The sequence below is a fragment of the Athene cunicularia genome (genome assembly GCF_003259725.1).
Source record: "Athene cunicularia isolate RWA chromosome 15 unlocalized genomic scaffold, athCun1 chr15_part1, whole genome shotgun sequence".
NCBI classification, from domain to species: domain Eukaryota; kingdom Metazoa; phylum Chordata; class Aves; order Strigiformes; family Strigidae; genus Athene; species Athene cunicularia.
In genome coordinates, this window is record NW_020799121.1 from 5,194,342 (window position 1) to 5,222,265 (window position 27,924).

Consider the following 27,924-nt stretch of genomic DNA (forward strand, 5'->3'; position numbering starts at 1 on the left):
ATGGCGGGAGCGCTGGAGTCGCTGGAGTCCTGCTTGGAGCAGCACATCCCGGCACAGGACCTCGCCGAGGTGAAGCGGGTCCTCTACGGGGGCGAGGCGAGGTGCGTCCCGCCCGGTCCCCTCCTCCCCGCGGGGATGCCCAGCCCGGGAGGGAGGGGGAGGGAGTCATTCTGAGGAGTGTGCAGGGTACAGGGCTGGCCTGAAAGGAAGAAGGGTAGGTCCTGTGGTGATGTGGTACTGCGGTGAGGGTAGGCTGTGGTGAGGAAACTGGGGTAGCTTGGAGGTCATCCAAGTTGGGGAAGCAGGGCGGTGGAGAAGTGGTGTGAAAAGGCGGCTGGCTGGAGCGAAAGACCTGAGGGGGATGGTTTAGAGGTGGGGGCACTAGGGAGGTCGTGGCTTTGGGGTGAGGGAGCTGGAAAAGTGGGGATCTAATGAGGAAAAACACATTGTAGGGAAAGTGTATATAATCTGGGGGTGACAGATTAAAATTTGCACATACGTGGTCCTTGATTTCTGTAGCGAGGTATTAGTGTTTGGAAATCACAGTCATAGAGGAGGGCACTGGGAGTTTGCTGCCGTGGAGAAGAGCAGAGGGATTTGCACATGACCTGGCTACCGTCCGACTGTTCCCTGGTCTGATAGTTGTGTATTGGGGCATGAGAGCTTGGGTGTCTCTGCAGGGGTGGACATTGTTTGTGATCCTTTCGGTCCATTGCGTTCAGAGCGGAAAAGGAGAACAGCTCACCCTGAAATATCTTTGTTTCCTGTTCAATCCAGAAAACTTGATTTGCCAGCTGCTGCTCTTTCAGCAGCTCAGGAAAGAGATTTTGATCTACAAGGCTATGGATTTGACGCTGCTCCAGAGCAGTTGAGAAGGCCACGTATTGTTCGAGTGGGACTGGTACAGAATAAAATTCCACTTCCCACAGACACAGCAGTGGCAGTCCAGGTACACAAACTGGGATCTGGGCCGTTTGTGTGTAACTCCTCTTCTGTTGGACTGAGAAAGAACACAGTTCAGTTGTTGATGTTAGAAGCTCCATCATGAAATGTCTGCTGATTGTCTGGCAATATGGGACCCATCACTATCTCAGTACAGCATGCTATGAGAAATTCAAATGACACATTCAGTTTTATTGTTTCTCAGAAACATCTCTTGTGTTTACCTAGTGAATTGCCCAACCTGTTTGCAGTTTTTCCAAAGCTAAATATTTAGTCACTGATTTTGTACATGAAAATCCTTTGCCTCCAAAATGAAACAGAAAATCATTTACTTAAAATCAAAAGAGATGGCGACCCATGGAAACCACAGGTGCAGTTCTTGTTTTAATCGAGAAATGTTCCATTATAGGAAAATCCATTAGAGTAAACAAAGCTGTGTTCATTATTCTTTGTACAGCAATAAATGAAATCTTATTACGAGGTGGCCATCATCTCTTAACATCTTGGACACAAAAGCAATGAGGTGACACATACGTATGGAAATAGCCTCCTCAAAGTAACTTTTAAAAAGTGAAAGACAATACCACATTTATAAAATCTCCTAGAACAGTAATTTTTTACAGTGACAGGAGAGAACATTTCTGAAATAATTGTAAAAGATTACCTATCACAAATGAAGGTAGTTAATTCAGTAAATTAATCAAGTTTGTGGATTCTTTGTAGCATCTGTTGAAAAGACAGAGTTATATTAATGATTTTACCTTATAAATAACTAGTTAACTATTTCTGTAAATCAGTATACAGTCGTTGAGTTTGTAGGTCACTGTTGACTTGTCTTACATCCTTTTTTTTTTTTTTACATTGACACCTGAAAGTATCAGTGCAAAGTGCTACACCTATGCTTTAAGTAGAATACTCAAGGAAAAAGTACTTTGAATTAATGTTTTTTGACTAATTACTAAATGATTTGATGTTTTCTCTTGGTAATAATCTACTTAGCTCTTAGGACAGAGGGATTTAGGAAATAGTTTCCAGTTAATAACTTCTAGAGAATGTCCAAGATCCACATGTGTGAGCGGGATTCAGAGATAACCAAGGAAATAGGCTGTCCTTACCTCATGTTTTAAGATTCTGAGTACTTGACTTTGAATCCAGATTTACTTGAGATCATTCAGTAGGTTGTTTACAATGAGCAGCAAAATTATAATTTTTGCTGATTCTATTAAGGTTTTTAACTATTTGCAAATCAGTCAGCAGTGAGTTGCTATATATTTAAATGTTGTAACCATGGTATTAGAGTTCCATTGGATTGATTTCTCTATTTTCAGCCTCTAAATGCCTTTAAAAATCCATATCTAACTCTTTCTATTATCAGTGTTCAGGGATTATAACTTCTTGAGTTATTCCCTCTGAAAGCAATGGGACTAAGTATAGAACAAGATAAATTTAATGTAAACAAAGCTTGCAAAACCAGGCTGTTAATATACAAGTGGGTTATTTATAGTGTAACACTTCTCACAATCAGGTGGCTGCACTGCACAGACGAATTGAGGAGATTGTGGAAGTAGCTGCAATATGTGGAGTCAACATAGTTTGTTTCCAGGAGGCTTGGAGTGAGTATTTTCTGTGCTTCCTTCTAGGTTGTCAGGAGGTCAAGTTCCTTCTATTTTAACAGGTATCCTGCACTAGAACTATGTCTTGAAGTAAACAGCAGAGATCTTCTAAGATGTAACAGTGGACTTTATTGATTTGCTTTCTAAAGGAAAAAAGCAGAGAGTCTCAGTTAACAGAACTGTAGGAAAGATGTACATGAAGTCTGTTATAATGAAGACTGGTGTATGCTGCAATGCTGGTATATGTAGATGTGCACCTTCTTCGTGTCATCCTTTGTGATCCTTCATTTTTTTCTCCTAAAACATCGGTTTTTTTCTAGACAGATATTAAAATTTTTAAAATCTAATTTTAATTAAAATAGAGTCTTTGAGGCTTAGTAGAGGAAAAACTCAAAATGAAGGTCTGAAATGTTTCTGAAAAATGTTTATTCACAGAAAGTGTACACTAGTGACTGGGGTGAAATTCTTTACATTTTCACCTCCAGTAAGACTCCACTAAGTGCATTCTTTCTCTTCAGTTTTGCTCTGTGTGGGCCCAAAACTCCTTGCCCTTGCTAAAAATACTTTTAAATAGCTTTTGCAATGAAAATGGTTGAATCATTCTAAAGTGTTTAATTTTTAACTGTATTCATGCAAACAGTGTGCGTTTCTTGAGTGACATGAACATTCTTGTAAATTTGGTCTTGCGTTGGTGGTTTCCAGCCATGCCCTTTGCTTTTTGTACAAGAGAGAAGCTTCCTTGGACTGAATTTGCTGAGTCGGCAGAGGATGGGCCAACAACAAAATTCTGTCAAGAGGTAAAAAAACAACCAAGAAAAAAAAAATCCCACATGCAGCCTCCAACCCCAGCCCATAGCTACCACTGATTAACGTGGATTTCTTCTTTATGTACTGGTCTTGTACCACTGAGAAAACTGAAATCATAAAAAATAAATTTTCAACTTGCTTGACAAATACTCTGATAGTGAGTGAAGTAGAAATGGACAACAGCAACTGTGCTCAATATTTATTTTTTAGACTACTTTAGACTACCATTTACCATGGGTGGCATATGAAACTGCCCATTTAACTGCTGAATTTTGCAAGGAAGGAATGATTCTTCATACAGATGTTTTTAATTTCCATTTAAAAGTTGTTTCTTGCCTAGAACAGTTGAGCATTAAACAAAACTTGTATGAAGGTGTGAGAGGAATAGGTAGCCTTTCCTGAACAGGGTACACTTTCAATGCAGATCTTTTGCATCTCCCTGTGAAATGACACAAAATGTAAGGGCTTTTTATGGACCCAAGGGGATTTGTTACCGTCTCGCTCTTACTTTTCTAGAGACTATTAATTTCAAGGGTGGCAGAGTTTATTTTTGTTTTGCAACTTTTTGTTTAATAAGGAATTTCAGTTATTTTCTTTTACAAGTGATTGAAACAACAAAAGACTGTTTTGATGTCAAATTTGCCCAGATATGAACTGACCTATTAAGTTTTTGTAGACGGCATAATATCTTTGGTCTGTTGTAAGGCAATTACATTTTTCTTCTCACTATGGAATTAATGACACTGGAAGTTTGAAGAAAGAAGTGATCTGTAGGAAAATACAATGTTCTAGTAAACTGGCAATCAGAAGTTGCTGTATTTCTCACTCACACCTATTTTATTTAACATTTACAGTTAGCATGTACTGCTATTTTACTTTAAAAAAAAAAAAAACAACTTTTCAGCTAGCTGTGGTGTCTTTCATTCTGGTATATAACACTTATGTGGTATATACCAGAATGGAAGAATGGGATGGGATCTATCTCCTCTTATATCTGTGAGTAGATAGAGGTTGGCTTCATAGTTCTACCATTGCTGTTAGGATGCTTTTTCCTGTTGGTACTTTGCATTGCCAGTCGAAGGATTCAGGTGGAAAGCTCTCTGGGATGATGTATCCAACTTTGATGAAGGAACTGTAGTGATGTTGCCATGCCAGTGTGAGTTAAGCATTAGCCCTTGGTAACAGTCAAGTAATGTACTAGATGGAAATTTTTTTTAGTCCTTTATGAACAAAAAGTGAAAATAATTATGCAGGCTTGTGTATAACAGAAAAATTGTGTTCATTTGTATAGCTGGCAAGGAAATACAATATGGTTGTGGTATCTCCAATCTTGGAGCGAGATGAAATACATGGGGGAACTCTGTGGAATGCTGCAGTGGTCATTTCTAATTCTGGAGCTGTCCTTGGCAAAAGTAGGAAAAATCACATTCCAAGGATTGGAGATTTCAATGAGGTAAGATGCAATATTGTGACTATCAAGCTATTCTTACCTTGCAATTCTTGTTCATGTCAGCATGTGTTGTATGAGAGTCATGTTGGCAGGAAATGTAACGTTTTTCTAGAAAATGTTGTTCATTAGGTGTCAAATCAGTTCTTCTCAGGTGAAATTATAGTAAGTTAATTTATCAAGAACAGAGGGTGATGACTCTTAAATGACAAATAACATTGAATTTTGTCATGTACTCTTGGCCTGATGGAAACTACAAAAGTATCAAGGATCTTTAAAACAAAAGTTTTTAAGTCTCAGCTTTGTTATGTTATTTATGCATGATTGGCTTAGAGTTTACACGGGTGCATGTTGAACTTATTTTAATTTGGACAGCAGTTGTTTCACGGTTCAGGTGTGAGCATTATTTATGGTCTTGATCTCTGTTTTTCTGTGAGGTTGTCTTGGAAATGACAGTTCTTTCGATTATGTTTCTTTGAGCAGAATCCCTTAATTCATTACACTTCTGACTGAATAGTTGGTTTATGGCATCTTCTGTTTACTAATCACATTACTTCCACTGAAGCCCTCAGCAGTTTTTAGGCTGTTCGCCAGAATCAGGTTCAGAAACTGAGCTGTTAGGAAAGGCAACACCAGTAGAAAACTGGTAGTTCTGAAATGTGTTTATCCATCCATATAATTATGACAAGCAGAAAGATCAGGATTAAAAATTAACCAAAGTCTAAAAATACATTGTCTTACCTAACTAAATCTCTCCTTGTCAGCTAAAGTGAGTCATTAACAGAGGCGTTTCTTCTAAGCACTGGGAGCTGCTATACACCTGCACTTGCTTTTGTTCTCTATCTGAATGTCCCAGCCACTAAACTGAGGCTTCAGAATCCAAATTGCTTTTTTATTAATTTAAAAAAGTTTTTTTGTGTCTTGAAAAGACCTCTGGAAGTTTTGACCTGCGTTCCCAGACCTGATCAGACTGGTTTGTGTTTCTTCAGAGGAGGCTATTAATAGGTTTCTACACAATGGATTTCTGGCACAGGCCTGTCAGTCACCAGTGTTGACTTCTGTCTTTAACAGTTATTTTTACATTTAATATTATTTTATCGTATCTGTCTTTTAGCTTTCAAAACAGTAACTAACAAACCCATATAAAATAGAAGCACTAATAAAAATGAATTTTGGTTACTTTCCATATTCTTGATTTGTGTCTTGTGTAATCAAACAAAAAATAAATTCCCGTTGCTTGTGCTAAAATACGATGTCTTTCAGTTTTCCAAACAGTGTTTTGTGGAACATAACAGATTCCAAGAAACTTCTTGTTTCCAGCTATGAAGCTGTAATGAAAGGCACCAAAAAAAAGAAAATATTTTTACTTTTCCACATGAAGTATAAATAGTTTCACAAAGAGTTTTGCATAGCTCCTAAAAGGAGTTAGTTCTTATAATCCTAAATGCCAGAATTACCTCAAAACAATCTATGTATATCTTGCAGGTATACTATAATGATTTGACATTTCTTGTTTCATCTACCTCATTATAGAAGCAAGTGCTGTTTACCTAAAGCAGCATTCTCTTTTTAGCTAGTTTTATTAACAGAGCATTAGGTCCTTTCTTCTGAGCTGAACAATTCTGATAGAGAAGTTTTAGAAACCACTAAGACTACAGGGAAGGATTATGCTAATCTCCATTACTTTAATGTTGTTTTCTTTATCAACAAAGTTAACCCCCAAGGAAGCATTGAATTTTAAATTATTTTTTGTAGATTGTCTCTGTAGAGCAGATAGGGAAAGGAGTCTTGTTAAAATTGTCCTTGTTGAATTGGTGAGAACTAAATGAAAAGGGGGAAGAGATTGGTCTGCAACATTCAGCCATGTGTGGGAGGGCATATAAATAAACAAAAATCAATCCTTCTTGAGACATCACAGTTTGTTGCTGTGGAGATGATTGTGACCTCTGGTGAGGAATAGAGAAATAAGAACTGATGAATTCCCTGAAGCAACAGCATTCTTGTTTTTCTTCTCCTATTGTAATAAAAGAAAACTGAGAATAGAAAAAGAAATGGAAATATATTCAATCAGCAGAATTGTTTTGAGAAAGGATTGTGTGAGTGCCCACCACATGGTGTGCTCTCTACAGACATGAAAGGAGATAAAATCACTGCCTATGGCACTGTGCAGTTTCATGAGACCTGATAATAAATAAGGAACAGGAGATGTCACTTTTACTGAGCATACTGAACCTCTGGTCCTTGGCTTCAGAAGATGATCTCCCTATATCTATCGTTCCATTCTCCTACACTTACGTGAGGGCCTAGTTTGTTCCACAGCTGTAACTGTACTTGCATTAGGCCTGATGTGGTTCTGCTTCCTTCAAGACCAATAGTAGTTTCATTGTTTCAATAAAAAGGGAATTGTTTTACAACACACCTTTCTTATATGGTAAGAGACACACCCAATTGGGTCAGGCTGATGGATTATGTACCTTGCTTTTCTGTCTCTGAAATAGTCACAGAAAGGTACTATTAGGAATAAGTCTGTCCACTCTACAACTTCTGTGCTCCCTCGGTATCCACAGTCATTGTATTAGGGATGTTGGGTGGCATGTTCCTGTCTATTTCTTATCTGTGGTTCTTTTATCAGTGACTTGTCAAATCCCTTCTGAACCTGGTGATAATACCTGCTTTCACAAAGAAGCAAATTTCAGAAGTGCACAGCCTACTGCATGAAAAAACTTACTTTGGTTGCAAAGAGGTACAAGAGTGCCGTTTCAGTCAATGCCCCCTATTGCCGCTGCTGCTGCTTGGGGATTTCTTATCCACTGCCTTTGTGATTTTGTATATCTCATTCATAATATCGCCCTCAGCCTCCTGTCTGCAGATTGAAGAACCCTTTCAGTTGCTTCTCACAAGGGAGCTGCCCCATCCCCTCCATCATTTCAGTTGCCTTTGCTTATTCCATCTCTAGTAGATCCTTACTGAGATGCAGACACTAGAATTGCCCTGAGTACTCAAGCAATTGGCACACAGAATTCTTATAAACCAGCAAAATTATCTTTTCTGTTCCATTTCAATACCCTTCCTATTGATGTCTGAGACTTTCTTGGGTTTTTGACTACCACTGAGCACTAAGCAGGCAACTGTCAGTGACTCCACACATAACCTTTTTCTTATATCTGGGAAGAACCACTTCTGGTTTTCATTTAGAGTATCTCCATGAATGTTTGTCACTCTGATAGCTGTTAACAGTGCCCTATCGTTCTCTTTACTAGTACCTTTTACAGGAACTAGGGCATTTCTAATTGTTTAGAAATGTTTGATATGTTAAGATGAAAGGTCGCAGCATATGGTAAATGGGATCTTTTAAGCCAGCAGTTGGCTCCAGTTTCTTTAAGGAGTGTTCTCTAGATTTATACTGTGATTTTCCTGGTGGTAGTTTCAAGCCTTGTGTTTGCTTAGAGCAATAGGCATATAGGAAATTTAAATAACCAGTCTTAGCTATACACTGATATTTCCTTACAGCATTCATAAAATTACTGCATGTCAGGTGAATGTAAAGGAATTCTTTGTTCGTTAAACAGTGTTCATCTTTTTTATCAGAATCAAAGGATCGTAATGATTTAGGAAAATTTTCTTATGTAATGAAAGTACTGAGAGAGTTGCCTGTAGTTGGGCAATTTGTGGATCTCTCTTAAGGTTCTGTAGAAGTTTCTAGCATTAATAGAAGTGTTTGTCAAATTCAGACAGCGCTTAGGTGTAGTATGCGCAAAGGGAAACAGAAGCTTGAATTTGATCTCAGCAGCCTAAGAGAGCCACTTTTTGCTGAACACCCATCACAGTGCAGCTATGTACTAAATGAAAGGTGTTGTCATTGCTTGTGGTCTAATGACCTGAAGCAGCCAATCAAAAACTGGGATGTGTCAAAGCAATGTTGGAGGTATTTCTTTTCGCTTTTTAAGATGTCTACATTTGTGGTTTTTTGTTCGTAGTCTACTTACTATATGGAAGGAAATACAGGACACCCAGTGTTTCAGACACAGTTTGGAACAATTGCTGTGAATATCTGCTATGGGCGCCATCACCCTCTGAACTGGCTCATGTTTAGTATGAATGGAGCAGAGATCATCTTTAACCCTTCAGCCACTATTGGAAAGCTCAGGTAAAATACAAACTGATTTAGGCCATTGCACACTTTCTGGGTTAACTGAACCTCTGAGGTCTTGGAACCTGAGGTATCACCTCCTTGTTTTGCCTTCACAAAGGAATACGCATTCTTCACCATCTGGAGTTTTGAGCTACTGGCCTGCTCACAGTCACTAATCCTCTTCCAGAATTCTAGTTGAACATCTCCAGATCTTTCATCTCTGAGACAGAGTCAACCAGAGTCCAGCTGGTGTTCTGAAAACTACTGAGAGTTTATTTATATTATCTTGGTAATATTTTTGCTTTATGATAGACAGTAGTAATTTCATTCAGGCTTAGCTTGCCAACTTACATCGTCCACATAGGAGCCAATAAGTATAGTATCAAATTGCAGTTTTCAGAGCCAAGCTGAGAAACCCTTTTCTCAGAAACTTTTTTTAAAAAAAACTGTTGGCAATTTTGATTATCAGGCCTCTTGAACCAGACTGAACCAGTGTAAACTATTTCCCTTGAGATTAATCTTCTGTATATTGACATTAATTGCACCCTACTGACTTGATTTCCTAAAAGAAAAAAGAAAACCAGCTCAGTGAGCTAAGAAATACACTTCTTAGCTAGCCCATAATGATTAATTTGTGGATTAGATCTTGAATATTTTTTGACTCTACATTATGAGCATCAGTCACGTTTCAATATAATAACCTCTGAATGTGACATGCTTCCAGAGCGTAATCTGACACAGGCTGTATATTGCTTGGGATACTATAATGTGATACAAAACAATTGCATTTCTTTGAGGCCAGTGGGGGGCTTTCTTTAGGTAGAAACCTTGTAGAAATGATTTCAATGGTTCTTTATACCACTCTTGACAAAATCACCATGCCTTCCTTTCATTCTCATTGTTTTCTGTTATTTGCTGTACTACTCAATACATTCAAATTCCAAATTAGACTATCTGTAAATTGAGGTGTGGGATTCCAGAATGTCTACACATCAGCTTAACACATGATAGAACAACTGTGCTTTTCCTTTTTGGTTTTTTTTTTTTTAATTTTCCTGATAACATAAGGTTCTGAAAAGTAATTTAGTATTTTATGACGTTTACGTACATATGACTGAGGTAGCTTATGCTTAATTATAAATGTTAATATTTTTAACCCTTTTCACTTTAAGTGGTTAGCTTTGTATAGAGTGGGAGGGGGGAAAGAGGCTTTGCAGAGTTCTTTGGAACAAAAACATTTCCTTTGTGAGTTAAAAAAAACATATTTTGGGCTAGCTGAACTGTCTTTGAGTTTCCAGCTCCAAAAATAAGTTTTAGGAAGCTAACAGGAGCATATTTCATTTACACTGATGATACTGTAATATAAATGTCCAGTAGCAAACAAAAAAAGAATGCATACTGTTCTCTTGTTATACTAAAAATTCTTTGTCATTTCTCTTTGCTCTCCCTTCAGCTGGGCTTGTGTGCGTGGACTAACTGCAGAATACATTCATTTTTGTCTCTTTAAACCTAGAGGAACAGATTTTTCTAGTGTCAGTTTTGTAAACCATCATGTATGAAATGTTCAGGCAATATAGACTTGCTCAACTGGGTATACAAGATGATAGAAAAGTTAGAAATATACAAGAAATATATTTTTTAGCATTTTTCCATTTCTTCAGGATTCACCCAATCCTCTTTGACCTGTTTAATGTAAATTTGGTGTTTTTCTGTCTCTGTAACAAGGTCCAAGGACATTCATCCAGTTTTTGTTGCTGACCAATTAGAAATTTCTGAGGACCTTGAGCTTTCATAATAGGATGGAAATGATGAAAAACTGATTGGAGGCATAAAATTTTCATACCCATGGCCAGTTCAGATGCAAAGAACCATGTATTTACAAACCAGGAGAGTAGAACTGTAGCTTAGATGCAGTATTCTGTCATTCAACCTGCCTTTAATAGATTTTGGTATACAAGATTATTTAGGTTGAGTAGTGTTGAAAAATGTCCTTTGAAAAGAGTTGAATGAAAACAATGCTTTTGGGGCATTTATGTCACTACTGGAATAATATTTGTGATGTTTGTCCACTTATAGCCCATTAACAGGAGAGCAAACAGAAATTACTCTGTTGTCATAGAGGACTTCATTGGTACTCTGAGTGCTTCAGGCTTTCCTAATTACTAGCTTTCACTTGGTTGTTTTTAAGCATATAATTTTTATTGCAGGAAGAGGACTCTTGAGGCCTGTATAAAAAACTGTCTCAGGGGTCACTTCTTAGCTGTAGTCTTTTTTCCCTGTCTCTCTTCTTCTGTGAAATTGTAATTTTCTAGAGGTTTTCAATAAAATGCCTTTTTCTTAGAAGGGCTGGCTGTCAGACTCAAAGCTATTGAGAAAAGAGGCAATAAACCAAGTCTCTTCAATCAGTCCAGTGACCACCTCTTAAGATTCTTGAGTCTGACTGGGAGATTAATGACTCAGATGCATGCAACCTTGTCTCGGTACTCAAAATCTGGCAGGTACATGCTGCCACAGGAGTGGCCAAATTGTATCACCTTTGTTTTGGTGCTCTGAGTACTTCAGACCTCCTGTTAACTAGTCTGATCCCTGTGTATTCAACTCTTTAATAAAAAGACAACTATTTCAGTTTTAAACATCAGTTAGAATTAAATCCCCTTTGGAAAAGACATAGAGGCTTGTAAAAGAGAAGGAATTTTTGTTACTCATTCTTAGTTCTTGGTTTTATATAAATTTAGTGACTGGTTTAATAGATAATTATTGGGAAATTATTGAGCTGCTTTTATTAAGCATGTTTTCTTTTTCATCAACCCACTGTGTGAAAATGACTTACTGGAGAGTGTTATGAAAACTGTGGTTGAAATAACAGAAATAGGAAATTTTGGTGGAAATGGATTTTTCTTTTCCTTTCATTTTTTCCTTATTCCCATAACTATTTTTTCTCATTCACTGCTGCAAAAGCCTTTCCTGGACCATTGTGGGGAAAATAGGAGGCATCTTGTAAGCATCACTTACAGCTTTGCTGCAGAATAATGTTTGGTATATTGAAAGTTAATGGAATATGAAAGCACATGTGTAAATGCATAATTTGGAGAGTAAAACATTTTATATTTTAATTGATTTGAAAATCTTGAGATATGTTAATTTTTTGTTTCTTTTTTTTTGTCATGACAAAGCCATATTTACTTGAAAATAATTATAGTCCTTGGCTGAATCTGTGGGGAGATTTTGGATTGTAAGAGCAAAATCAGTCTTAGCAGCTAACTTTGGCTTCTTTGACAGAAAATGTACAGTCTGAGACAATCATAATCTAAATTTATCTCTGAAGTAGACAAGTAGTGAATACCTGCCTCCTCTTTTGTGTACTGCAGTGAGTCACTGTGGCCAATTGAAGCAAGAAATGCTGCCATTGCTAATCACTGCTTTACATGTCCCATCAACAGGGTAGGCACGGTATGTATCATCACTCTGTTACTTCATTTCATAATTTGGGTATTGTAGCATGAGTTAATTCCAGGGAATGAACTGAATAGCACTGAAATGCATAGATTCCTCTCCTGTAAACTACTGTATTAGTGTTTTTGATATAATTTGAAGATGGACAGTGGCAAAGAGATTGAGAGCTGCCTTGTTGCTGGCAGCCTACTTTTTGGTTGCAGCTGCTTCCTGTTCTTCAATTGCTGTCTTTGTAATAGGCACCCGCCCTTTTGCTAATTCTTCTAGTTTCTATGGTGAAATTATTCTTTCAGCCAAAGTGACTGAAAATTAAATATCCTCAAGTCAATGGTATACAGCTCGTTGCTGTTGTACAAATAGTACCTCCTTCTGGATGCTGCAATTCTATAATGAAAATTAATACTGCACACAATAGGCTGTTCTTGCCTTCAAATTAGTCCAAATGTCCTACATCTGTGTTCTTTTACAAGGTTCCCTGCAAAAATCCAGACTTGTTCTGGTTGTTACTTGGATACATTTGCCACCTTTTGTGATCTGCAAAGGTGTGTTTGGTTAAATGTCTCTTTTGCCTCTTTAGACCCTTGAAACTGATACCAGGCATGTTCCCCATAGCATATGAACAACAGGCAGTGATACAAAAAGATCTTGTTTTCTAGCTTGTCCATCATTGGAACTAGGCCCTTTTGATGACTCCCTTGAGACAGCACTGATAGTATGACAGAAAAAAAAATCTTAATAGATTTATATAAACTTCCATACTAAGTATGGTAGACTAGCAAGGATTTCTTGAATGAAATGGATTTATACTGCCACCTACAGATTGCTTTTATTTCACAGGAATACTACAAAAATGCCTTTACTTCTGGAGATGGTGGAAAAGGTATGTTCAGAAATCACATTTGGTGGTTGCTAATAATTGTTAACTAGAAAGGCTGAAGAAACAATAGCTCTCCTGCAAGTGTCTACCCCATGACAGCTATGGTTGCTAGCTTACTTAAGACTGCTGTTTTGTAAGCTGGAGAGAAGCAGCACTTCCTATGAAAGTTGATGGTACCACAGTACGTGGTCACCAGAAGTTCATACCTAAGATTTCTATATACTTTCAGAGGACTGAGAAGTTTGGAGTCAATGCATCATTGTAGGACTGGAGGACAGAAATCACAAATTAGCCTGTGTTGTCAGTACATGCATGACATTTTCTTTGTAGTTTTAAGATTATTAAGAGTAATAGCCCTAGCCTGAATCTCCAGCCAAGCCATTTTGCCCCGTTTCACAGATTTACTGGAAGTTGAAGTTGAGAATTCTCAAAGAAGAGCATAAGATTTCCTTGTATACACTTCACTTGTATGTTGAAGCACTCTAATTTGTCCTGTGCTGGCTTCATCTGGAGTGGGCCTCAGCCTTTTTTTAGCTAGTTTTTGAGCTAATTATTTGTAGCAGCTGCATGAAAAAGGTCAGTGGTATCCATTGCTTAGTAAGTACAACAGATGGGCTGATTTTTGGCACAACTCAAGAGCTGTGCAATATGAAGTAAGATTTTTTCCATGTCTCAAATCCCAGTGTTTTCACTTCTGACCTTGTATTGAAAACTGAAAGGGTGCATCTCTACCAGCTGTTTTGGAAATGTATGATTTGACAATTAGAATTAATTTAATTTCTAAATAAAAAAAACAATGAAAGCAAACCCTTTACTTAATTTCAGAGACTTTAATAGGAAAGCATAATCATGCATTATTTAAAAGGCAATGCCGTGAGTATTTTCCTGTTAGTTTGATATATGTGAAGGCTGTGCTGTGCACGAAAGTAACTGTTGGTCAAAACTGCAGTTACATTAGGATTGTGCTGTGACTCTTCAGGATATCTTGCTTAAAGCACAGTGAGTGAACATCCACAAGAAATTGAGCCAGGGACACTGCATCCTAAGTCTTATGCTTATTTGAAAATGGTGTTACATGCTTTCTAAAAATTTCTTTAAGCACACCATGACTTGGGCCATTTTTATGGCTCAAGTTACGTAGCTGCACCAGATGGCAGCAGGACCCCAGGACTCTCTCGCACTCGGGATGGACTTTTGGTGGTAGAGATGGATCTGAATCTTTGCAGACAAGTCAGTGACAAATGGAATTTTAAGGTAAGCCTGCTTATAAATAAACAAACACATATGATATTAGAACAACCAAGCTTTCATAATGATCTTATAATCTTACAATAGTTAAAAGTCAGCCTTTTTTAACAGTCCGGAGCTTAAATTGTTGAACTAATTTAAAGATGTTCTGGAGGCCAAAGGAATAAATGAATTCCAGAAAGGAGTAGCCAAATTCAGGGAAACTAGCCCAATAGCTTTTAAATGAAAAACAGCCTTTGGTCCTTAAGTGTGGATTGCCAGGAGCTACAAGGACTGCTAGGGAAAATTGTGTACACTCTCCCTATACAAAGTATATAGGCATTTGTCACTTGGCTGAGATGGACCTCTGATCTGACCTAATATGGTAGTTCTTTATATTCTTATAGGCCTTATGTGTCAGTTTTGGTGAAATATAGTGAAAACCCAAAACCACAAGAATCTTTAAGCATCTGAGAACTTTCTGAATCCAAACTTCTTGCAGTCTTAATTCCTTGAATTTGTGGACATGTTGAAGCCGCAGACAAAGTACCGTGTACATTCATCTCTGAAGCATACTAACGAACTTTGAATTTATCTAAATCAGATTAAGACAGCTGCAAGCCTCTCCACATGACTTGAACAAACTTACTTATTACTATTTTTTGTATTCTGAGATAAAGCTAAATAATTGGATCATCTTTCCTGAGGGTGTAATTTGATTTAATTTGTCCAGTAGCAGTGTTGATTTAAGAAACTTCCACCTCAACACTGCGGTTTGCTCACCCTTCAGTTGTGCCAGTACAGGCTATGTGGGGTGCTATCTTGTATACTGGCTTAGTGGGGTGACCAGATTATTTTTATTTTAAACAAACAAACAACACTCTAGTTTCTTCTTTTAATCTGATCAAGTTTACAACAGGCCTCACAAATGTTCTGTTGGAACAACAAAGAAGGCAAACAAAAGGAGAAAAGAGGTTGCAACTTCTAAAATAGGCTTTGTTGATGAGGAAAACATCTTGCTTACTTCTGTCGAGAGAGGTCTTTCATTCTAGTCCTCAGTACTGCTAGAATTTTTTCCTGTCCACTTTTAAGATCAGCATGATTTGAATCCTAACAAAGTAGAACAGAACTCTTGAATTGCAACTGTCATAATATGCATAAGTTCTTCAGTAATAATCTAGTATTTAAAATGAGTAATAATTTGCAAGGAGTGTCAGGTTTTGCACATGTTACTGCAAGCAGAAGTTTATTTTATAGAGCTGGTTTATTTCGAACCACTTTGTGCATTACAATATAGTGCAATATATAATGTGTTTTGGTTTCATTTTGATGTAAAAATACAAATATTCTGTGGATTTGAAATGTTGAATAAACTTTTTAATTAAAACAGTTATTTATTAGCTAGAGCTGAATTTTTTTGCTAATGCTGCCAATCCATATATAGGGACTAAAGTTAAAAAGTAATTTCAGGTTGTCTTCTGGACAGATTGCATTTGTTGTTTTATAGATGCGTGTGGTAGGTATATGGTTGTTCATTGTGGAATTAAATGGTGCTAAGAGATTCCCAGGTTTGGGGTTTTTTAAGTCAGTCAGGCATTTAGTTTTGCTTTGCCACTAAAATCTGAGGCCTTTATAGCAGAGTAGAGATTTAGTGTGTCAGGAAGCCCATGGGGCATTGCTTGTAACAGCTTAGTAGGAGTATTCAAACAAAAGCAATTATATTGATTAGGAAAAACAAACAGTAAAAGCAAAACGCTTACCTTTAGCTGTTTCGTATAGAATTGCTTATTTTTTGTTGTCTTCAAGTCTTGCACTTTCAGCACCTTAGTTTAGCTGATGGTGTGGGTTGCTATTGTTGGTCTTTTGGCACATAAGGCACAGCTGTGAATTTTGTTTATGTGACAGGGGATATCTATTTCCTTTTCCTCTCATTTGTGGCCAAGACAGAGGTAGTTCTTGATATGAGGGGAATGAGGAAGTATGAAGTCATAGGTTATCCACCACAGAAAACCCTTGATAGCAAGTAGGAAGCTATTTTAACCTGCTCTGGTATCTGCTATTTGCATTCAGTGATGCCTGAAAGGGATGTTAAGCAGAATGTCTTTGCTAAACTTAAAGCAGCAAAATAGTTAAACACATTGTCCTCATTACACTCTGGTAAAAAAGAAGCAATTAGCCCCTCTCAGAGCCAGTGTTGTAGACTGCACTTCAGAAGAGGATGATGATAGGACTAAGTGAAGTGCTATATTTCAGCCTCCTAGATTACTGTATCACCCAAAGCAATGATAATATTTTGTATTATCAATGGATAAAGTGAGCAACCCAAATACCATCAGTGGCACATAAGCAAACATTGCTGGAAGCAGGGTTCATCCGTTGTCAAGGACATAATATGAAGACATAATTACAGATACATTCCTTTGCCTTCATTGACATAGCTTACCTAAAAAAAAGTATTGTTTATGCATAAGAAAGTCAGCCCACCTTTCACGTTCAACTTTCAGCTATCCAGGATAACCAGAATAGCATTAAGTAATTAGTCAGCAGACATGACTGTCCATGAAGGAGAGCTGCAGATCAGGAAGGTGTTCATTTTATAGTTTTATTTTTAGAGTGGAGATGGGCACTTCTCTTTTTGGTATAGAAGTATAGTTTTAGGCACGCAATGCAAGTTCTTTTATAAAAGTATGTTTGTTCTAAGGCGCTGGAGGTCTTGCATTTTGAGTGAATTATGGTTTTACTGTTTGGGGCAATTAATGTGTTGCCATAAAAAAATGAGAGATGTAAATATTTTCTAATGAAGTACTTTCATAGCTCATTGAAAGAACTGAAGCTTTGATTTTTCTTTTCCAGATGACTGGTAGATATGAAATGTATGCGGAGAAGCTCACTGAAGCAGTCCAGCCTTATTTTGTACCCAATATAATAAAAGAGTAAGAGAGCATCTCATTACAATCAAATGTTACCTAACAAATTAAAAGGTACTGTTGAATGATAGCTTTACTGTGGATCACAAGCTGTTATTTTAATGTTGTTGTTTTAATTAACTGTAACTTTTAAATAATAGGATTCAAAACTGTGTTAAGTAAAATTGAAAAATGGCTTCTTGGGTGTGGGTTTTTTTTGTCATTTACACTGAGTCCAAACTTTTGTTCCTTGCTAGAAATATATCCAGTAGGAATACACAGATATAAAGTGATGATGCAGTTTATTTAATACTGTGTACTGCGATATAGTTTGATGGAGATGATGAGTTCAGAAGACATAAATTTTATCTAAGCTTTGCATTGTGCATCTATCTACTTCTGCTTTAAATTTTTTATCCAAATGCATAATTTCTGGAAAAAGGAGGCATAAATTTTTTTTATATGTTTCTTTTAAATTACAAACTATTTGATGCAGTTCTGTTAGAGCTAAATAATGTCCCAGCATGTCCTAGTTTGAAGATCTGTGGGTACTGTAAAGCAAGACCACTTTGGTTCTTTCAATCTCCCTTTACACAACATATTACAACCACTGTTGGATGAGCATCTTTGGGCTCCTTCAAGGTGCAAAAGTAGTGCTTCAGACTCTTAATATCTTCAGAAGCTCAGTGCTGGGTTGTGAGGCAAAAACAGGAACACTGGCTAAAATGCAGGCAAGGCTGGTGCAGTTGCATACTTGCGAACAGGAAGCTAGAGAGATGCTATTAGGGATCAGAATGGGTAACAAAAACTGCTTCCCTGGAGCTGCACTCCAGTAGAATAGTCAGTGGTTGCAGAGTTCACAAAACACGTGTTGAATATAGATAGCAATACATTTGCTGTTCTCAGCTATTAGTGTGTATTGAAATTTTGTTTGGTATGATTCAGGTGATGCAGCAGGTGTTCAGGAAGTGCAGAATGAATACAATTTACAGCCTAGCATCTATGAATTTAGAGCTGAAATAAATACTTGAACTCTTAAATTTTTTTCCAAATTACAATTTCAGCTGTGTCATTTATAGTTAAATATAACACATCCTCTAAAAATTTTCAAATTATTTTCCACAATAAGCTAGTTAATAAACGCACTTGCTACATTATGTTACAGGGTTATCTGTGACTTTAAACCTTTATTGAGAATGGCTTAATTACAAATAAAAATATATTTATGTATAAAATCCCTGCATGTAAAATACCCCTTCTTTTGCTATTGACATCATAAAGGAAACAAAGTGACAAAACATTTTCATAACGAGTATTTTTATAGACAATCTTGTAATGGGAAACAAAGTTTCAGAATATGCAGATGTTCTGAATGCTTGTGCAATGACCTGCTTTTAATCTGAATTTTGTGTCATATAAATACTCTGTCTTTTCACTTGGCTTCTGCTTCTTGTGTTTTCACCTCTCATAACTATCTTCCATTTGACAGCTATAAGAGATCCTGTTGCAATGGTGGAACTCCCCTTTTGTCTCTATTAGCTTAATCATTTTTTTTCAGTTTTGTTAAAGTATTTAAACCCTGGGTACCAATGTTTAACAGTCAACGTTGTAACACCTATCTGTGCACTTCAGAACATTTAGCATGCCCTTAAATTCATGGTTTATGTATAAGCTCAAGATTCGCATTTGGTAACTGAACCTGTAAGAGGCTAAATGGCAATTACAAATCTTTTGAAAGAATTATTTTTATTTACCTAGCCAAGCCTGCTCTAAAATAAATCCTGTGGCAGTTTAATGGTATTGAATGCACTACCTACCTGAAAATGCACGGGTTAAGGAAGTACTCTATCAATCTGTAGTTTACATACTTGTTACTAATTAACATAGCTAGTATAATCTCTCTAAATTAAACATTGTGAATTTAGACTTGGAAACAAAAATTCCTAGATTGGTAGCTACCTGGTGACTTTAGAGGAGTTGGAAGGCGTTCTCTGTGTACCTTTTTTCTGGGATTCTGCTACTGGCACTGATCTGGTTCTGCGGCTCAGAAATCACATCCAAATTTTTACTAGTTATGCAAGTATAAATGCCAAAACAAATTCCAACTTCAGCAATGATTAAAAAACCTGATACACTGAAAATTCCTTGTTCTTTGTTCAGAACACTGAATTTTAAATGTCTGTTTCTATTTTTAGCCTTTGCACAAAGAAGTACTCGATTCTACTATGCATACCTACTGAACACTTTCCAGATACTTTTCAGTAAGACAACTGATGTTTTCTCTTAGAAAAATTTTTTACCATGCTGAAAGTGATTCCCATTATTTTCACCACTAAATAACAATGTCCTCTTGCTGTTATTTCACACAGTTCTAGAACTCGATAACAGTTCTCCTAAAGCCATGCCAAAGGTGTCTTAAGTGCAAAATAAAATTTTGCTAGCTTTACATCATTATTAACATCGATTTTTATACCCACCTCAACATAGGCAGAACTGGAGATCAAGACTTGTAGAAAACTGTGATGGCTGAATCTGAGTGGCTATTTCCTACCCTTTACAGTGCTCATCAGCAAAGTAATTAAAAGCCAGGTAATACACAGAAGGATTATGAAGGGACTGCTAACAATTTCAGTTGATAATGTCTGAATACAGTAATTCCAACTTAATCCAAATACAGCTGTAGTATACAAGTCAGAAAATCTGAGTTCCTGCTTTTTTACTTGTAGCAAAGCGATGTTTGTATTCCCTCTTTTCTTAATTGATTTCAGCTCTTCTTAAAAGGTCACTGAACTGATGCCAATAGCAAAATTTGAGTCAAATTGTGATTCAGCATTTTAGTTACAATCAGTATATGCTGTTAGGTATTTACAATTTACACAAAAATGTATAGCATTACTGTGCATGATCATTTTCTGTATTTGCTTAATAAGTTTACAAGTTTATATTTAGAATGGATTCTGCAGAAACTGCCACAAGTAGGTGGCATGAAGTTCAGAGGTTTCTGCAAAAAGCAAGAGACTTTTAGGTACAAATAAAATGTCTTCACTTAAACTTTTGGGGCAATACAGAGCTCTGAGCGGTCATCCTAGAGGATTTAGCCAAACCAGAGTGAGTTTGTAGTAAAGGAACAATACCAATAACTATGATTCAAAATTTTATGCAGTGGCATAAATGCTAAATCTGTGTAAGGTGAATTTGGGAAGTTTCCTTGAGTAAATGTTTCATTCCTACACTGCAAGACACTATTGGGGTTGACATAGTGCTTAAGGATATGGTGTAGTTGAGAACTGTCAACGTGCGATTAATGGTTGGACTAGGTGATTTTCAAGGTCTTTTCCAACCTAGATGATTCTGTGATTCTATTGGTAAGCCAGCAAGGCATTTTTGTTATTTAAAAGTGGCTTAAGTGAGTATTTTTTCCTTCGATAACATCCTGCTGAACCTCAAATCCCTAGATTTAGGATGAAGATGCTTTAACAGAGAGAGAAACAGGTATTTCCTATTATTTTTTTCCTGGTTTTGTTTACCTAAACCTATGCATGTATTACCAAGTGTTAAAGTTCATTAATTTGGTGCTTTTTTCTCTTGTGTTTAATTTGAAAATAAGCTCAAAGTGAACAGGCCCTGGGCCTGTATTTTAAAACTGCTGTCAAATGTGCAATGTTGAAAATCAGGAAGGGAAAAAAAAGTGAGACATACATTGCAAAATCAAATATGTCATCAGGAAAAAAAAAAAAGGTAAAGACAGCATTGCAGTATAGTCCTATCAATGTCTATAAAGCCTCCCTTGTTTAAGATCCCACTGCAATTCCGGAGCACGGTCTCTGCAGGGGGAGTCCTGAGACAAGCAGCCAGCTGCCATGCAGGCTGCACAGGAAAGGACCAGAAGTATCAGGTGTGGGTGTCAGCTGTCTGTGTAGATGAACAGAATATCTTCATCAGTGCCGTAACTTGTCCTGGCTTCCTCAAAGTTACTGATGCTGGTGCAGCATGTTCCTGTTAAGAAGGAACAAAATGTTAGTAAAAATTCAGAAGAATTTGCTCATGAAAGGCTTTTATACTGGATCTAGCAGCCTCTACAAAGAAAAGTAACTGGTACACAGACTAGACCTATAGCTTAGGTTACAGCTTTACTTGGGTAGATCTTTTTACCTCAAAGGCAGTGCTCACTAACATAATGTTGTAAATAGGTATTAAACTGGCCATCCTGTTATATTCTGAACAGTTCAACATCTCTCATTGACCCATCTGAAAGCCAAACAAGTTTGCTAGAATGTGTATCTCAATGCCTCAAATAAACCACAGCACAAAATGCAGCACTAATTTAATTAATGTGGCAAAAACCCTTCTGACAAATTGGTTAGTAATGCCTGAAATACATGTATATTAGGGGAAGTACAGTTGTGGCTTTGTATTACCAACACGTTAGTAACACAGCTGAGAATCCACCCAAAAGGCTACTCACGGTCAGCATAGGCAGGGTTGTTATAGTAAATACTCCCTGAGGCTTTGTTGTAGCCACATAACACAATGAAATGGCCCTGGTAGTCAGGATTCCTGCAGAAGCACTTCTGTCCAATGGGGAGGAAGCAGCAGTATTTGACAGGACTTGAGCAAAGATCACACAATAGCAGGACCGCATTCACTAGGACAATGGCTACATGACCTTGGGACAGGTGGTTTTGGATGTCTTGAACAGTTACTGTGCTGCAGAAAAAAAAAATCAGACATGCTTATTAGCAAGTTTAGGAAAGAGACTGGTATACAATGAAGTGCATGATGATGGACAGTACTTGCAACACACAGCTGGCGTGGTTATTTTTATATCACAGGTCCAGTTTTTTTGCTGGTTTTGCTACAGACAAAGCCTGACAAACCTATGTCATTCAAGGCCTTTTGATCTCATTGCTGCTACTGTAAGTGCAAAGCAACAGCTCTGGATTGTGCGTTAATATAAACGTAATCTCAGAATGTATCAGATGCCCCAGAGAAGAGTATTAAAGGAGCTCGTAACTTGAGAGACTTCTGTTGTGGGAAAATCGTAAGTGAAGTGTTCTCTCCTGCTTATCTCTGAAGCACCAAATCTTTTAACTACTCAGTTGATAAAGATTGTATAATCAATTAAGATTTGCCCAAATTTGCCTCTGTCACACAGGAATACGTTTCTTCCAGCTCCAATTTTGGACTCCCTGATGCTTTTGAGGCTTCATTCCTATAGTACTTCTTACAGAGAATGAATATTACCCAAACATAACCTAGAATCTCATCTGTTAAAAGCTGTCCTTCACTGAGGCAGATGGTGTATTTCATATGCATTAGAAACTCATCCCCTGGATACGTTCCAGATGTCGGGGCGCTGTGCACTACCTGACTGAACTCATGCTTTTTAATCTTTTTCCAGTGTTGTTTCTCCTCTTTGCCCCAAGCCTCAATGCTGCACAGGTTGATATCACTCTGTCCCTGCCTTGTTGATCAAGGCCACAATTTTAAGACTGCTAAAGCAGGATGGATTGACTGTCCTGCCACAGCTCTAGTTAAGCAGATGGTGCCATACAGACTCTTTGTATGTTTAAAAGGACACTTAACAATGCTAAATGAAAGCTGCATTGCAGCATTCAAATGCTGTTATGGTTGCCTTGTAGCCCCTCTTCTTACTCCTAATCCCTTAGCCAAATTCAGCAACAAAGATCCAAATCTAACTTCCCTATAAAAAGGGATGCAACTCTTTGAACGTGGACACTTAGTTATTTCCCATGTAGATTATTAGTCAGCTGTGAAAGAATTCTGCATTTTTTTCCTTCTCCTGGGTTTGCAGTTCTTTTGAAGAGGTTCCTTATTTCATCTTCCCCTTGGCAAAAACTCATAGGCTAGATTCTTCTTTGTGCTTCTGTCTAGGAACAAAGAACTATGTCTGCATAGCTCTGGGAACAGTGGGTTATGTGCCCATGTAGCACTCTCCTTAATTCCAACAATGGCCAATTAAGAGTGCTGTAAGGCACTCCCTACTGGGTAATCTTAGTGGATAATCAAATTCAAAAGATAAACAATAGTCAACTCCTGTCAGCATTTTCAAATCACTTATTCTGTGTCATGCCTATTTTTCCTCAAACTTCATTATTAACTCTTGATGTCCACAGGGTTTTTTTTGAGATGGGTATAGTAGAAACACTGTAATTCACAGAAAAGGCTCAGGGCTTGATTTCAGTCTCTTTTACCAGTTTAGCTTGGTGACTCCAAGAAAAGCACAGCACCCACAGAATCTCCCAAGAGACAGGAAAGAAAACAATAAGCTTACCACTTCTCCACCAGCACCTTGCAGGCTTTGGCTTGTGCAAAGAGCTGATTCACTCGATTCTCTTCTGTGTCAAAGTGCTTCCTGTAAAATGACTGCGGAGATAACAGGTTATGAACTGGAATGATGTTTACCTTAGGTAATCCACGACTTACAATCCCTGCTAGCAAGGGCCTGCGTAAATTGGAGATCTGGCTATGGGATAAGAGATGTCTCCTTTAGTTCACTAATAACAGGATAAGGATTCCTGCTCTAAATTTTAAGTTTAAATTCACTTGTGGTCAGTTACTGTTGTAATTTCCATCCAGTGGCTATTCAGATGCCTACGTGAAGAAGCCTTTCTGGTTTGTACTGGGCAGGAGCTTGCATTAGAAAAGCCATTGCCACCATAGGCACTCATTGGCCCCCTTGCTGGCAATTCTGAAGAGGTCAAGCTCTCAATGGACATGGAGGCTGAGTTCCCCTCTCACCTCTAGAGGTGGTTCTTCCAGGTCAGGGCTGAGGCACGGTGGTGGGGAAAGTGTGGAAGCTAGCACTGCTGCTGCCCAGGCTGTACCTGTTCTGTAGATAAACAGAGGGCTTCAGTCTCCAAGGCTGTCAAACAGGCTGAAACCTTTTATGAGCGTTAGGTGAAAACTTTATAAAAAAATCATATTATGGAAACAAAGACGTAAAATATGTGGGATCACATCTAGCCTCGCCTTTGGAACTGAGTTGTGCCAGTTTTGGCAAAAGGTAAACCTTGTTTACAGGAACCGTGGTTAATTGTCAGTAACAAAACAGAGCTTTTAAAGCGTGACACACAGGGCTTTTACAACCCTCTGCTGTCTCCCAGTAGATAAGAATACTAACCTGATTTTTGTAGCCCTTGTCCACTCCAAGCGTCTGGGTGCAAAATTTATGCTTGACACCAAAGTGCCGCATTAGGTAGGCCAGGTCAATAGTCCAGATACTCTTTGTTAACTGGAGCTCCTGGATGGCTTTCTGAAATTCATCATTGTCCAAATGATTCAGGTACCTATGGTATTAGGAAAGGCAGAGGAAGAGAAGCACAGATCTCAGGAGAAGCAAAATGTGTGCTGTAGCCCAAGCCTCCACATCACAGGACGTACAAACTGAAACAATGGGCTTTGCTAAGAAAAAAACAAACAAAAAAACCCCAACCCACAAAGGAGCCACAAATTTAAGGGAAGGGAAGGGAGTAGGGAATATTTAACTGGATTTATTTCTGACGTTTTTAAAAATTGGAAATGTATGGGTATCTTGACTGTTTTATAGTGCTAGAAGTGTACAGCTGCTGTACAATAGGCAAGCTATACTGAGCAATATAGAACTCTGTCCTGAAGGGCTTACAGTCTAAATGTACAAGCATATTAGAGCAAACACAGAAGTGTTAAAGACTAAAACTTGCTTCACACAATAGATGGATTTAAAAAGGAGTAACTGTAAAGGAAGTTGGTAAATATTCAAAGGAAGCTTGTCTTAGGCACTGATGGCACAAAAGGCAATAAAGGGAAGATGAAGTCAGAAGGAAGCTTGGGACAGGTTGCAAAGGGTGGGGAGAGGCAGTGACAGTTCTTGAAGTCAGAAAACAAATGGAAGTAAATGGAAAAAAACAGGACTGGAATTGAGGATGCAGGGCAAACAAGGTTGGATCAGCAGGGTGAGAAGATTAATCTTGCAAGCTGAGTTTTGGGCAGACCGGAGTGGCAAAGAGGTAAAGGGAATAAAGAGGCAGAGGTTACAGTAGTCAAGATGGGAAATTACCAGCACACGGACTAACGTCTTGGCAGAAGGGATGGAGAGAAATGAAAATCTTCTGCTTCATATCTACTAAGTGGACATCTAAATAGGTATCTCTCCTGCACCTAAGCTCATGTTCCTCTGTGGAAGGAAAGAGGAGTTCAGCAGGACAGCTACTAGTTCAAAAAAAAGAAAAACCAAAACAAAACAAAAAAAAACCCCAAAGGGCAATACAGTGCATTGTTTTGAAGTCGAAACTACTCCTGGAACAAAACCACCTCATCCCACAGATTGTGGGCTCAGCAGGACAGAGGGAGCATATACTCATAAACTGGGGTACACCTACCCATCACTTGAAAACACAGAAAGGAATCAGGTGAACTGCTGTGCTAAGTGTCAGTTCTGAATTCTAACAACAAGAAAGAGGAATAACTTTTTATCATGCCAACCTGCAAAGTTCTTCAAGCTGATCAGGTATTTTGCATCTGTCAAAACAGTCAATTATTCAAAAGGATCTAAAGTTCCTCTTAGTTTCTATTTTCCCTTGCTCCTGCTGAAGAGCTGTGCCAGGCCCAAGCAGCAGTAATTCTCCAAGAGTACCTGAGAATATGTGCTCTCATAAAACCAAGTTAAACTCACAGCTGCTTCAACACACCTCTTCTCCCTGGACGTTGCTTCCCGCTACCCCTCTCCCATGGGATGGGATTTCCCACCCGTTCAAACCAAAACAGTCACTTACTGAAGCACCATCCTGGAGCAGGCTAGCCCACAGTCCCAGTGGTACAACTGCTGAATGACTGGCACTTTCAGCTGGATGCAGTCAACTGTAGTGAAAACATCCCATTGTGAGTAAAACATGAAAGACGTCAACCCATACAGGAATGTTTTTTCCACACCTCAGCATTAAAAGTCAGCTTCTCCTCAGCACTATAGTGGCTGAAACTTAGAAACAACTTTTTACTTTATCTGATTGGCAGGTATTTTGTTCTTCCTTAGGGGAATATAGGTTTGGTATTTTTACACACTTAAGCATTTGGTTTAATATCATACTTCTTTACTGTTCCATACCTGGATCGCTCTGCCATATGGTCAACCCCCTTTTCCTTTTTTGGGGGGGGGGGATGACATACCTGTCAGCCCCTAGGTAAGCTATATACCCTCCTAAATAATAGCAGGTAAGGCACAGGTATCAATCCTTTCTCTTGTGCCTGAATGTATTTTTGTGCCACAAAAGGAGTCAGACCAACTGTGAGAAAACAGACACAACCAGGATCTCTAGGCATCGATCTCTTACAAGCTCTAAAGATACAAGCGTCTTCTACAGATGTCTTTTTCCTCAGGGACTGTAATTTATGTGAGTAATTTCAGGTAACAAAGCTCACAAATGGCACCAGTTGGCCTTTTGTATTAACTCCCTCAATAACTCAACAAAGGGAGAGGAAAAAAGAAAAATCTCTACCAAAAAGGCCCAGAACACAAATAACTCCATCCCTCTGCCTCAGTTTTTATTTGTATAGGGTTGGCAATGGGGTGGTTTCACTGTCAGAAACACCTTTACCACTTGAAGTCTTGTGCCTGTTATTGATACTTAAACATTGATCAAAGTGAGTTCATCAGAGCTTTTCTCAATAATCTTACCTTTGATCAAGAAAAGACCTTTGAAAAGTTTTGTTAACACAAGGTCAACTACACTTTAAAATGGGAATAAAAATGCATTTACATCATGTGGACTGGTCTGGTTTTGCTGTCATTTTATTTATGAAACTTTTAATATAATGTTGTTTGTAATCTTGTATTATTTCTAACAAAGCTATAGCCTGCTGCAGGGACAAGCCGATACAGATATTCTGGACTCTTAACTATTTTTTCATAGTTTTGCCACTGTTTAATTGTGACTTTGAAGATGGGCATACCTATTGGTATATTCAATCTTTCCAATTAATTAAGAGTACCTTAATCTAAAGTATCCTAAAAAAAACCCAAACCCAAACAATTCCCAGATTCTCCTCAAACCAGGATCTGTTTTGTTGTCATTTTTTCTTGGCATATTACGATTCTGTTCCCTTTTTGTTAATACCCAGGGCCTCTGTCAAATCCCAAGGTTAACTGAAGAGGTACATGTTTTCTACATGAACACTTCAAAGGTTAACAACTTTAATTTTCTTTGTTGTCCAGCTTCCAGGCATCCTGTTTCCCAGCCCACCCTGAGTTTTTCAGTGATGACTGTCAGCAGTCCTCAGATAAGACACGAGCCCGTGTACGCTGTGACTGCAAATAACACTGAAGGCACCGCTCCCCTTTGCCAGCCCCTCGGTGCAACGAACTTAAGAGGGAGCCAGTCATTCCACTCTGCTGCTGCTGGCAAAACCGGCAGCTTCGCAGCTCTGGGAGCACGGCGGAGGCCGCCGGGGCCTCCCGAGGGGACAGCAAGAGCCGCCTGCCGCGGGCAGGGCCGTACCCAGGCCTCCCTACCCCAGCCCGAGAC

At 38.2% G+C, this 27,924-nt stretch overlaps 2 protein-coding genes across 3 annotated transcripts in view; one reads left to right on the forward strand and one right to left on the reverse strand.

Moving 5' to 3' along the window:
• Window positions 1-17,598, forward strand: part of UPB1 (beta-ureidopropionase 1) — a 33,251-nt gene extending 15,653 nt beyond the window's left edge. The window contains exons 1-9 of one of the 2 annotated variants that reach the window (XM_026859824.1): window positions 591-949; window positions 2,468-2,555; window positions 3,258-3,352; window positions 4,654-4,815; window positions 8,787-8,956; window positions 12,310-12,391; window positions 13,232-13,274; window positions 14,371-14,525; window positions 17,352-17,598. In XM_026859824.1, coding sequence (XP_026715625.1) covers window positions 3,260-3,352; window positions 4,654-4,815; window positions 8,787-8,956; window positions 12,310-12,391; window positions 13,232-13,274; window positions 14,371-14,525; window positions 17,352-17,435 — 789 coding nt within the window. In that variant the 5' untranslated portion in view covers window positions 591-949; window positions 2,468-2,555; window positions 3,258-3,259 and the 3' untranslated portion in view covers window positions 17,436-17,598. Of the gene's footprint in view, window positions 1-590; window positions 950-2,467; window positions 2,556-3,257; window positions 3,353-4,653; window positions 4,816-8,786; window positions 8,957-12,309; window positions 12,392-13,231; window positions 13,275-14,370; window positions 14,526-17,351 lie in introns of those variants that run through there. The other variant, XM_026859823.1, reaches the window with a different exon arrangement.
• A 965-nt stretch (window positions 17,599-18,563) lies between these two features.
• On the reverse strand, window positions 18,564-26,539 carry GUCD1 (guanylyl cyclase domain containing 1). The gene is made up of 5 exons (XM_026859825.1): window positions 26,179-26,539; window positions 24,549-24,714; window positions 23,700-23,791; window positions 21,870-22,111; window positions 18,564-21,400 (listed from the first exon to the last, which is right to left on the reverse strand). Exons 1-5 carry the CDS (start codon window positions 26,295-26,297, stop codon window positions 21,309-21,311), a joined length of 711 nt encoding a protein of 236 aa, XP_026715626.1. The 5' UTR covers window positions 26,298-26,539; the 3' UTR covers window positions 18,564-21,308.
• Window positions 26,540-27,924: the final 1,385 nt, after the last annotated feature.

Bases quoted from the DNA above. Each gene is read 5' to 3' on its own strand.
- GUCD1 (XM_026859825.1), bottom strand. From the start codon at position 26,297: ATGTTTTACTCACAATGGGATGTTTTCACTACAGTTGACTGCATCCAG. The intron at 24,715-26,178 runs GTAAGTGACTGT...CTAATACCATAG, and splicing joins TGCTCCAGGATGGTGCTTCA to GTACCTGAATCATTTGGACA. The intron at 21,401-21,869 runs GTGAGTAGCCTT...CCTTCTTAACAG, and splicing joins CAACCCTGCCTATGCTGACC to GAACATGCTGCACCAGCATC.